The sequence below is a fragment of the Ischnura elegans genome, assembly GCF_921293095.1.
Source record: "Ischnura elegans chromosome 13 unlocalized genomic scaffold, ioIscEleg1.1 SUPER_13_unloc_4, whole genome shotgun sequence".
Lineage (NCBI taxonomy): Eukaryota > Metazoa > Arthropoda > Insecta > Odonata > Coenagrionidae > Ischnura > Ischnura elegans.
Genome location: NW_025791660.1, coordinates 982,964 through 995,017, shown reverse-complemented (window position 1 = coordinate 995,017; position 12,054 = coordinate 982,964). Strand labels below are relative to the sequence as shown.

The 12,054-nt window shown below is 37.0% G+C and overlaps 1 protein-coding gene across 1 annotated transcript; it reads right to left on the bottom strand.

Annotated features, from left to right (window-relative positions):
- Positions 1-2,969: 2,969 nt before the first annotated feature.
- Positions 2,970-9,389, bottom strand: LOC124173262. The gene is made up of 5 exons (XM_046552781.1): positions 9,267-9,389; positions 5,922-6,038; positions 4,710-4,844; positions 3,085-3,210; positions 2,970-2,981 (listed from the first exon to the last, which is right to left on the bottom strand). Exons 1-5 carry the CDS (start codon positions 9,387-9,389, stop codon positions 2,970-2,972), a joined length of 513 nt encoding a protein of 170 aa, XP_046408737.1.
- Between the last annotated feature and the right edge of the window lie 2,665 nt (positions 9,390-12,054).

The window sequence follows — 12,054 nt, the reverse complement described above, 5'->3', positions numbered from 1 at the left end:
AAGGTAGGATAGCGTGTGCCCTCGCCTTTTCTGTAGTAGGGCTCTCTTCATTGGTCCTTTTTGGGGCCATCCGCGACTGCTTACGTTCCATTTTGTGGAAAATCTTCAAGATGTTTTCTCGCCGGAAGCCGTTCATCTGGAAAGTTTCCATTAAATGCCGTTTTTCTTTTTCGATGGAGGCAGCGTCTGAGATGGAGCATGCTCGGTGGAATAATGTTTTAATTACTCCGAATTTCTGTTGTGGGTGGTGATGGGAGTCTGCATGGAGATATCGGTCCGTGTGGGTATTTTTTCGAAAAACAGAGTGTCCCAAAGTCCCATCTCCTTTCTTCTCGACCAGTACGTCTAGAAAAGGTAGGCGATCGTCCGTTTCCATCTCCATGGTAAATGTTATGGCAGCATTTTGTACGTTCAGGTGGTGCAAGAACTTCTGGAGTTCATCTTTTCCGTGGGGCCATATCACAAATGTGTCATCCACATACCTCACAAAGAGTTTTGGCTTTTTGTTGAAGGACTGCAGGGCTTTACGTTCAAAATCTTCCATGAAAAGATTGGCGATTACCGGGGAGAGTGGGGACCCCATTGCAGCACCATTTGTTTGCCTGTAGAATTTTCCGTTCCACGTGAAGTAGGAGTTTCTCAGGCAAAATTCCACCATCTTTGGGATGTCTTCTGGGAGGCCGTCACTTGTGAATGTCTTGATAATCTCTACGGCTTCACCAATTGGGATGTTGGTGAAGAGAGACACTACATCGAAACTCACTAAAATATCATCCTTGCTTATTTTGGCGTTTTTTATAATCTCAATGAAGTGAGCGGAGTTCTTTACATGCGTAGACGTCTGACCGGAGAACGGTACGAGTTGCTGGGCCAAGTATTTTGCAAGTTTATGAGAGGGAGAGTCTATTGCACTCACAATTGGTCGTAGAGGGACACCTTGCTTATGGATCTTGGGTAGACCATATAATCTAGGTGGTTTGGGCGCCGACTCGATGATCCACTTTCTTTCTTCTGGAGGGATCGAAGACTGGTTGATAATGTGTTTGATTCCTTTTTGAGTCCTGGAGGTGGGATCCAGTTTTTCTTCGGAGTAAGTATCATCGTTCAGGAGACCGTTGATTTTACTAATGTAGTCTTCTTTATTCATCACTACAGTTGCGTTCCCTTTATCCGCCGGTGTGATAATAATGTCGTCGTTCGTCCGAAGTTCTCTCAAGGCTTTTTTCTCCTCTCGGTTGACGTTGTTTACAGGGGTACCGTTCTCCGGTCAGACGTCTACGCATGTAAAGAACTCCGCTCACTTCATTGAGATTATAAAAAACGCCAAAATAAGCAAGGATGATATTTTAGTGAGTTTCGATGTAGTGTCTCTCTTCACAAACATCCCAATTGGTGAAGCCGTAGAGATTATCAAGACATTCACAAGTGACGGCCTCCCAGAAGACATCCCAAAGATGGTGGAATTTTGCCTGAGAAACTCCTACTTCACGTGGAACGGAAAATTCTACAGGCAAACAAATGGTGCTGCAATGGGGTCCCCACTCTCCCCGGTAATCGCCAATCTTTTCATGGAAGATTTTGAACGTAAAGCCCTGCAGTCCTTCAACAAAAAGCCAAAACTCTTTGTGAGGTATGTGGATGACACATTTGTGATATGGCCCCACGGAAAAGATGAACTCCAGAAGTTCTTGCACCACCTGAACGTACAAAATGCTGCCATAACATTTACCATGGAGATGGAAACGGACGATCGCCTACCTTTTCTAGACGTACTGGTCGAGAAGAAAGGAGATGGGACTTTGGGACACTCTGTTTTTCGAAAAAATACCCACACGGACCGATATCTCCATGCAGACTCCCATCACCACCCACAACAGAAATTCGGAGTAATTAAAACATTATTCCACCGAGCATGCTCCATCTCAGACGCTGCCTCCATCGAAAAAGAAAAACGGCATTTAATGGAAACTTTCCAGATGAACGGCTTCCGGCGAGAAAACATCTTGAAGATTTTCCACAAAATGGAACGTAAGCAGTCGCGGATGGCCCCAAAAAGGACCAATGAAGAGAGCCCTACTACAGAAAAGGCGAGGGCACACGCTATCCTACCTTACGTCGCCGGTACCACGGAAAAGATCGCGAGAGCTCTCCAGAAACACAACATCATGACCAGATTCAAATGCGTCACCAAGATGTCGAATATCCTCGTCAACACGAAAGACCACCACCCTAATGACATCTGTGGAGGAGTATATCAAATTAAATGCAGCTGCGGTGAGTCCTACATCGGCCAAACATCACGAGCACTGAAATGCCGAGTCCAAGAGCACAGAAGGGCAGTAAAAAATAGACATTTCACCCAGTCAGCGGTAGCGGAACACCAATGGAGTGGACCGACACACAATATTGATTTTGACAACGCCTCTCTTCTGAACAAAGAAGGCCGCTACTACCCGAGAATAATCAGGGAGGCAATTGAAATCGCCAAAACGACAAAGAACTTCAACCGTGAAGACGGCTACAATCTCGCCAGCGCGTGGAAAAGGGTCTTCAAAGATCCTGACCAATCAGGGCACACCTCGAGAAAAAAGGCGGCAAACGGGGTGTATATAAGATGAACAAATTTCTGCATCATCACTTCAGTGGACCTGAGGAAGCCAACTGGAACGTTGGCGAAATATCGTCCTACAAATGGATAAACGCGGAAGAATACCCGGAAAAACCAGCAGAATTCATCATAATCTCCGCGGAAGCCTACTTGGACACATGAAATACTTTGGACCACCAAGGTGCACCACCTCCCTACTGGAGGGCTAATAAGGCTAAGTTTATCTATCCCAGGATTTTATATAGTTATGTATAAGGCAAGAAAACTACTACCAAATGAACAACATAAGAAGGAAAAAAAAACTGCTAACATTAAGAAAAGATAACTTGTTTGAATTATTAATTACTTTGAATCAAATGGGTTACCTTTGAATCTGTGTAAAAAGCAGAATGTCCTATGATTTACAATGACAAAAGTTTAGATTTTTACCTCCTTCAACTAATAATTACATTCCCTTACAAGGATTTTGTACGTACCTGGGCATTCTCCTCCGGAGATAGTCCCTTCTTTGCCCCAATTGGCATCGCGTCCAGGTCTACCACAATATCTCCCCTACTCTGAGCTTCCACCTTTTCACCTTGGAAAGCAGTTAAGGTATTGGGCTGTAACATAATGCCCAATCATCATCATTAGCGAATGAGGTACAGAAACATAGATGTGCTTTTCAGAATTAGTCACACGAATAAAATAAAAGTTAGTTTCAAATGGATATATTCTTCATACTATCCGGGGAGGTAGTTAATGTCAGGAATTGATTATGTTTATACTTGTCATTAAATTTACCACTTAACTATACTCCTAATGCTTCTTATTTTCATTGCAAAATTCCTGAAAAATCCACGTCATTATTCTCTGGGCAACAGTTCCTGGAGATGTAATTCTCCAGGTATCATCTTATATTATAACAGAAACTTATATTATGGGAACACTTTGCATGAGAATCCAGACGCCTTAGGAAATAGCATTCATTCATGGAAAATAAAAAGGGGCAACAACAGAAAATAATTTCAGTTTATTTTGGTTTATAATTTGGTTTAGAGACATCAAATTTTGACAAAAAAACTTACTCAGATGAGATACAACTGAAGGCCATTCTGAGTTAAAGAAAAAGAGAAATCTTTAGATTAATTTCTAATAGGACAAAAGATGCAAAACTTCAATTGGTAAATATGAAGATTTTTTTCTCTACATGTAAAATTGATAACTGGTGTTTTCTTGAGGTATTTTTACATCCAGTGACTTAATTAAGTTTTTATGATGCATATTTCTACACAACAACATTAGTTTGCCTGGAAAAACCTGAATCCTTTACAACTAATTTGCACAAAAGATTTAGACTGCACTTTCAAGCATATCAAATTGTTTCAGGAGTAAATGCACTTAATTAATGAAAAATTATAGACTACAAATGATAATTTCTTCAATTTAATATAAAACTCCACCACTGATGAAGGTTACAATACCCTTTGTCTTTTTTAAGGACATCTCTGTTCTTACAAACAGACTGATATATTATGCTTTAGGAAGGTTAGTTACCAGTGATGATGAAGCAAGAAATAAATAGTCAGTATAATAGCACAGGCACCGAGAACACTAGAAAGAAGAAGACTCCTACAATTGAGAGTATTAACACCAAAATAGGGAAACAGTATATCTGATACTACATTTCGAGCATAGTAAAAAATGGTAGCCATGTTTCAAAATGGACAGCTGCAGAAAAGTAAAGATTGGAAGCTTTCAAAATGTGTCGCTCCAGAAGATTACCAAAGATAAAAAAAATGAAAACAAAAGAAGGAAGTAAAAAGAAGAGTGGGAGGAAAGGGAAGTCTTCTAAAACCCTTATCTTAATTGGCCACCTCATTAGATGTGATGGCCTTATAAATACAACAGTCGGACAAAAAGGAGAGGTGGACAGAGAGTAGGGAAAAGAATAGCTCCGTATGTTTCTCATGGGCCAGGTTATTAAGGATATAAAAAAGGCCATATACATGAAAAGATAAGCAGACGTTAGATATTAATTGGGGGTTGCATGAAACCAATTTTAGTTCTGTTAAATTATGATGGTGATACAGAAAAAAATAAAGTACATTAATATTATTACCTGATCAGAAGAGTCTTGATGCATCAGTTTATTTGTGACACCATCAGAGCAATCATTGAGTACATGAAGTCCTTCTTCATCATCGCTAATCTGATCTTCTTTAACAGAAGTGCACTTGTACGTTACCCGATCACTCTATTGGAAAGAGGGACAACGATGGATATCCATTTTAATCAATTGGTACAAGAAGAAATAGTTTCTATGAACATAGCTTGAATTACAAAGTGTACGTAGAAAATAAATTATTCCTGATGAATGATTCTGGTTTCTTTGTAGAAAACAGATTAACTTGATAAACCAAAATGATTCAGCCAGTAAAATCCTTATTATTCTCAAATAACCTAATAATAGCCATAGTTTGATAAGAAACAACTTTATTGGGAAAATCTTGGGAATAAAGAACTTTTTAAGTTGTGAACTTCCCCGATCATTAAAATTAATTTCGAAAGGGGTACAAGGCCATGAGCACTGACTTCTAAAAAATAGATAAAAATTTAAGAATAAGCAAAATCTTAATATTTCATTAATAGTGGAAGGATTTCAAGACTAGAACAACAGTAGCAGAAAATTCAGTCAGAGAAAAGAAAAATCAATTCAAGTCACTAAAAATTGATATCTTTTGGCAATCCACTAGCATCGCAAACGCCAAACACCCCATTCAAAAATGGCACAGAAGGTTGAATCCCTAGCCTACAATATAAATTCCTGTTCGATTTCATCACAAAATCCAAATCTGCAACAATATGATTCCTATGAACATCAATCTCTCATAAGGAATGAGATTTATGTAGTAGAATCTGGCTAGCAGCTACATCATGATGTCATGGTCATTCTGTCAGAGTACCAAATTAAAGAAAACTCAGTATTACTCTCAATTCTTTATCCCCTTCTGTTTGGTGGCAAACGGAAGTGAAAACCGTGTTTGTATGATGAAAAAAAAATATAACTGCTCAGTGCGGTGATGACGGCGAGCTCAATTGCTCAGTGAGTGAAGTTGGACTGTCAGTTTGGCAAAATACACCAAATGTGTCCATAGCATTTAATCATTCATTTTTAACAACTTATTCATGAAGGCTCTTTTGTATTCCTAAATGACTGATCAGGTGATGGAAAATGCTGTAGGTTTCTACTCAGAGGTGTTGCCAATATTCCACAACAGAAAGACATTGTGCCCTAGAAAAAAGGAACTATACAAGGCGAGAGTTAACTCACCAATTCATCAGTCATCAATGGGTCCGAGTCGTAATTTGAAATTCCAGCTGAATCTGTGTAGAGCACAGGATTATTCTCCTCACTGAGGTGATCTTGGTTCTCCTCTTTTACATGACACTAGAAGAGAAAAATGGGTGTCACTCGAAGGCAAAACAATAAAAACCTCATTTCTGCACAAAAAAGCTAAACAAAATAAGATCATTTGATAATAAAATCTTATCTTTCACTTGCACACTTGCAGCCACCCAATCTGGCCAAAATCATTATAATTATTTTCAAAATGATTTGACATTAAACTCTATAAGAGCACTGATTTTAAAAAAAACTTGAAATCTTCTAGAAAAAATTTCTTATAAATCTAACAATAATAATATTAACTTAAAATAAAAAATTGTGGAAAATGTTTCAAAACTTTGAGTACCTCACAGCAGCAGAAAATTGAGTAAAAAATAATCAGGAACAGTTCACATCAACAACAATTGATATTTTTTGGCAGTGCAAAATACTCATAAATTCTTGCGACTCACAGATCAAACTTCAGCATATAAATGCTCAACTAGGGAGGGGAGAGTTACGCCACCAACATCACATAGTTAGAATGAGAGTATTGGCCACTAACAGTAAGGGCACAACAGTGGGAACGATACGTCGAGGTTCCACCGTACATTGAATTGCCTTCATCCTTTCTTCACCTAGGCTTATAAAAAGGATTCACAATAGTTAATGCTGGTTCCTCAGTTGAAATAATGGAGCATGATGGCTTGAACAAATTGAGGGCAATCATGAGACACAGCCTTGTTATAGCTACCACTAATGGCTTGAACAGAGATTCGACAAGTGTATCCAAAATTATACTCTACGGGATACGAGACATTTCTGTCAACAGATTATCAATGCTGTACAACTGCTATTGACTGGCATGAAAATATTTGTGTGGTTCCACTTCCTGTCTCATGTGTCACTATTGTAAAGAACAGCATCTGAAGGTTGCATTATGCCAGTGACTTCCCACAAAAACACTTAAATTTATAACAGACACACCCCCATTCCTCATACAACCGAGAAATTTGTAAAACTGGAGGTGATTAGACTCAGTTTTCACAGTGAATGAGAATATAACTTACCAAACTATCGTCCCTGGGCAATAAGCAGTCTGGCACAGGAAAGTATACTTCAGTCATTTTGTCTGAGCATGCGAACTCTGAAGTGTTTTCAATGTCATCTTGAATGAAGTCCTTAGTCTCCACACAAGGCTCCGACTCCTCATCATCTGCCCCTCCTCCTTCAAAACTCTGCAGAATAAGTAACATGGATAAACCTTTATCTCTTAAAAAACACATACATGGGATACTCAAATCATTTAGAAGAAGAATGTTAAACATATTGCCTCTGTTATCATATCAAAATAGTCTGGTCTCTGCATGCCTGTTAATCAAATACTGAAAAGCTACAGCGCAAACTGAAAAAAAATGACAGGAACATTTTGATATTCCAAGTTAACTCAGGGTCTTTTCTAATTATCTTAGGGGCCATGGAAGCTACCCCTTCACAGCATAATACACGACAGAGAATGGAGATTATTTAGATGCATCATTTTTCTGTTTTTTTTTTTCAAATCATGAGAAATCAAAAGAGGGACTAAAGATTCAATTTTTTGCAGTTAAGAAAATGAATTCATCAAGTTTCTTATTCTTGCACTCAATTTGCTTCTGCATTTATCACTTTCGTAGTAGTAGCTGTTAAAAGGCCAAAATCACTATTTTTCCTTTTCTCGACAGTAGAATCATGGGAAAAAACATGTGGAGTATGTTTTCAATGTATTAGTTATGTTCTCTTACCTCTTGTTAATATTCAAATATAAATTCTGGAAGAGAATACAGGGTGTAATATTTATGCAGAAAGAAAACAGGCCTCAATATAATCTTCTCTTCCAAAACTATTTCATGGAACATTTTTTTATAATTACCCTGTTATTATTATCCTTAAAACATGAAAAACCAATTACACAGCAATTATGTATTACGCTTGAAACAAAGTTCCAACTGCCTGTCAATAGATGGCTAAAGCACTGATTGCTGGTCACTTTTGAACCACCAGAATAATCATATCTCAAGCTTCGACATTAGGTAAACAAATTGCTCAACAACCATGATGAATATGTCACGGCATTAGATACGTAGTGTTGAGAGAAGAGCACCATATAGTTAACCAAGATATGCTAAAAGAGAAACAATGTTACAAAATTGGTATCATTTCTTCAAACACAATCATTTCAATGATGACAACTGTCTAGGCGTAGAAAGGCCAAAACCTCAGATAAAATCAATTGGAGACATTGCTCAATGATCAATGCCATACTCAAGAAGAGACTGCTTTGTGTTTGGAGTTGCCTACCAAGCCATTTCCAAGGGATTGCATGCATTGGGAATTTAGTGTCAAGCAAGGAAGTTGTGTTCCCAATGATTCAACAGTAATTCTACAGCATGAAATGCTCAACCTCACATTACAAAGCCAAGAACTTTAAACATTAAAACCTCACTGGAAACACTGAAATGAATGTGCCGAACGCACAGACCAAATTCCCCAGACATTGAATCATCTGATTATTATTTGTTGCATTCAATATTACATGGTCTGGCAGATCAGCAGTTGCACTCAAATGAATGCATTGAAAAATGGCTTCATTCATGCCTAACCTCAAAAGATGAACACTTAAACTATTCCAGTATTCAATCTCTGCCACAATGATGGGGAAAAACTGCAGCTAGCAATGGACAACATCCTTCCTTTTACACCACACCCATAAGATATTCTAATAGCTACATTTCTATCATAGGGTGGGCAGATCCTTACTAATAAACCACAATTATAAGTTATTGATCACATCAACCATTAAAATACAAAATAAATACACATCATGAACTAAATCTTTAACTCTACAGTTACGTGAAACAGTTTATCACCACAGTTACTTGCGTAAGCTCAAATGTATTCCTAAAAGATCAGAAAAAAACATTAATTATTTCTTATGCACTAAGAAAATATTTCTGTCAACACACTCCAAACTCATTGCACATAATTGATCCACAGATTAAAACAGCAACCCATTCCAAATATCACGCAATTAGTTCAAAAAAATGTTATCCAAACAAATAAAAAATGGTTTCAAGAGAATAGACATCAAAATAGATTGTAAGAATTAAGCTACTCTGAGCATGAATTCATAACCCTTCTTTACGTCGATAGCCCAAAAAAAATTTAAGAATGCAATAACCTTCCCCGGCATGCATATCATAAAAAGAATTATCACAGGTTTTCCCTGGGTATAGATTCATTAAAGGTTACATGGGAATTCCACTGGGTCAGGTTCTCCAACTCTATCTTACAACCAGCCAAAGTTTTGATGCACAAGTTGTCCATCTTCATCAGGGCACCTGGACAACTCGTCGAAATAGAAATGTCGGCCATGATGGAGTAGGAGAATCTGAGAATTCTTGAGCATGCCATATTCTTTGCAAAGATTTTGAAGACTGTTATGAAGGATAAGCATCTGAGTACCTCAAAATGTATTTCCTAACACAGGAAACCTGTGAACATATTTATGCTAAGGTCATATTTAAACTTGCTAACCATAAAATTTGTAGAAAACTTACAAGTTTTATAATGTATTTTTTAGAAACAAAATAGTTTATCCAAAAGATTGTGTAAAAAACTGTTTTTAGAGGCACAAATGCGAATAATTTTAGTAAAGCCACTAACAGAAATGGTTTTAGCCAAATATGCTGTGATTTAAAAAATCAAAGTTGATGCAAATATGAAAATTATATTCCAATATTGGAAAATAGTATATAAAAACTAACTTAACAAATACAGAAAAGATACACCACATCAAATTTCCTAATTTTCTTTCTAATTTTACATTTTTGATGAAAATGTTTTCTGTGTTAATTTTTCCGGACTTTCACTATTTTAAATTACACATAACCATAGCCTCATGAGATCGTAGTTAAAGGTAAGGAAGATGCTCCGACCAAAAGAAAGATATTATGTTTACGTGTACATGTGACTTTATATGACAACGCATTGACAAACTATTTTCTGGGTAATTCAAAGGTTTAATTATTTTATTTTATCATCATAATTTCTGGTTCTCTGACACTTCAATCTTTAGCAGCAAATCGTCAGGGATTTTATTTGTTCACTTTAACATGCTCCGATTACCTAATCAAATACTTAAAAATGTAGCGTGGTATAGCGCAGTGGGTAGATTGCCTTTTTGAGTTGATAAATAGTGAGTTTGAATGCCATTCTTTCCCGGATATCGTAGTTTAGCACACACTTAATTTCACTTGAAGACAAAATGTCTTCAATCGTCGCCACTGTAACACCAACAGCAACATTAATTGGGCCTTGCCAACGATTGACGGATAGGGAAAAACCATTAACGGGAAGTTGGACTTGTTACACTTTACCGTAAACCGATTCGCAAAATGTATCTTTCTTGATTCCTACTGTTGTCGACATAAACCAAAGAGTTTCACCTTTCACTCTGCAATACTTGTACTACACCAGTCTTCAAATAAGAAATTCCGATAAGTACTCACCCTGATGCAACTTTTTCTAAGAACTGCGTCTGATTTTAAACAAATCTTCTTGAAAACACTGAATTCCGTAAGTTTCTTCAAACACGGTGGACACATGGTAGTGGGCAGGCCATCTCCCACAGCAATCTGAGATATTAATAAACAACTTGAACATCAACAGTTTGGAATTAAATCATAAAATGAAGTAAGCACCATTTTCATAAAATCGAACACACTTACACGTAAACCGACAAAATCATGTAAGGCATTATTCACAGTTATTTTGTTACATTTGAAGTGAATTTGATGTGCTACTTACTTGTAAACCAACTAAATCATATAGGGCATCCTTTACAGTTATTTTCCATGCTACATTCGAAGTGAATATGCTGTAATAACAATCATGATTTTTCCTACAAAGTCTGCAAAGGTCTATTTCTGGATTCCTATCTGAAGATTCCGTGAAAATCCCGATGGTACGACTCATGTTTTCGATTCAAACTCTTATTCACTTTTTAAATCAGGTTTATCGTCAAAGAAATCATCTACTCAGTATTGACAAAGATCACAAATTCCAACAAGGAAACTACATTGACTAAGATGCTGAGTGAAAATAAAATACTTAAGAATGCTCAACGAAAGGAACACAGAATCCAACAAATGATGAATCGACGGAAAGATATATCACGACTCAATAGCATGGATCGAGAAAATTTTCAACAATTTATGACACTTGTTATGTAGGCTTTGGACAGGCATTCACGACAAAATTAATCCACAACGCCACAACGTTCACTTGTCACATGTATTCAACCTCAGTATAAAACCGATGATTTCTAGTTGCTATTTTATCCGCCAATAGCACAGCTATAGTGCAGGCCAAACACCCGTGTTTGAAGAGTATTATCTTTCCATTTCAAAAAATAAAGGACCATTTCATTTAAAATTCATCTAATTTTCGATTGATTTTAGTGTAAAAATGTTTGGTTAAAAGTTATTCATTCACCTGGCCAAAAACGAAATTAAAGCCCAACTTCGGCGTCCACAAGGTCAGATTAAATCTCCAGTCTTTAAATATGAGAAAGAGTTCAAAATTCTTTAATGTAGAATTTAAAAAAATGAAAAAAAATTTTTTTCAAATAATACATTAAACAAGCACAATATATCACTAACTGTTGGAAATATTCCATTTTTCGATTTTTGGCCTGTTGTATACGCAATCCTCTAGCGGTGCAATACGCAAACGAAGTCCAGGTTTGTAAGGTAATCGTTGCTTACCTGGTCAGTTAAGTTTTAGGGCGTCAATGAGCATGGAGTTCGTGTGTGGTATTTGCTGCCTATCTGTTGACATGCGATTTATTTTTGACGTCCTATGTAAATGTGAGTTTTTCATGCACTTTTCCTTTATTATTATCAAGTTTTTGCGTTGGCATAAGTCATAGAAATGAACGTAATGTATTAGAAATTTGTAAATAACTGAGTGCTGTGTGGATGGTTTGTTTGGGGAGTGAACTGGTTTTACAGATAGAATGAGTTATTGCGTTGAAAAT

Coding starts and splice junctions, on each gene's coding strand:
- LOC124173262 (XM_046552781.1), bottom strand. CDS start 9,389: ATGGCCGACATTTCTATTTCGACGAGTTGTCCAGGTGCCCTGATGAAG. Junction 6,039..9,266: donor TGACCCAGTGGAATTCCCAT/GTAACCTTTAAT, acceptor TTTCTCTTCTAG/TGTCATGTAAAAGAGGAGAA. Junction 3,211..4,709: donor ATCAAGACTCTTCTGATCAG/GTAATAATATTA, acceptor ATTATGTTACAG/CCCAATACCTTAACTGCTTT.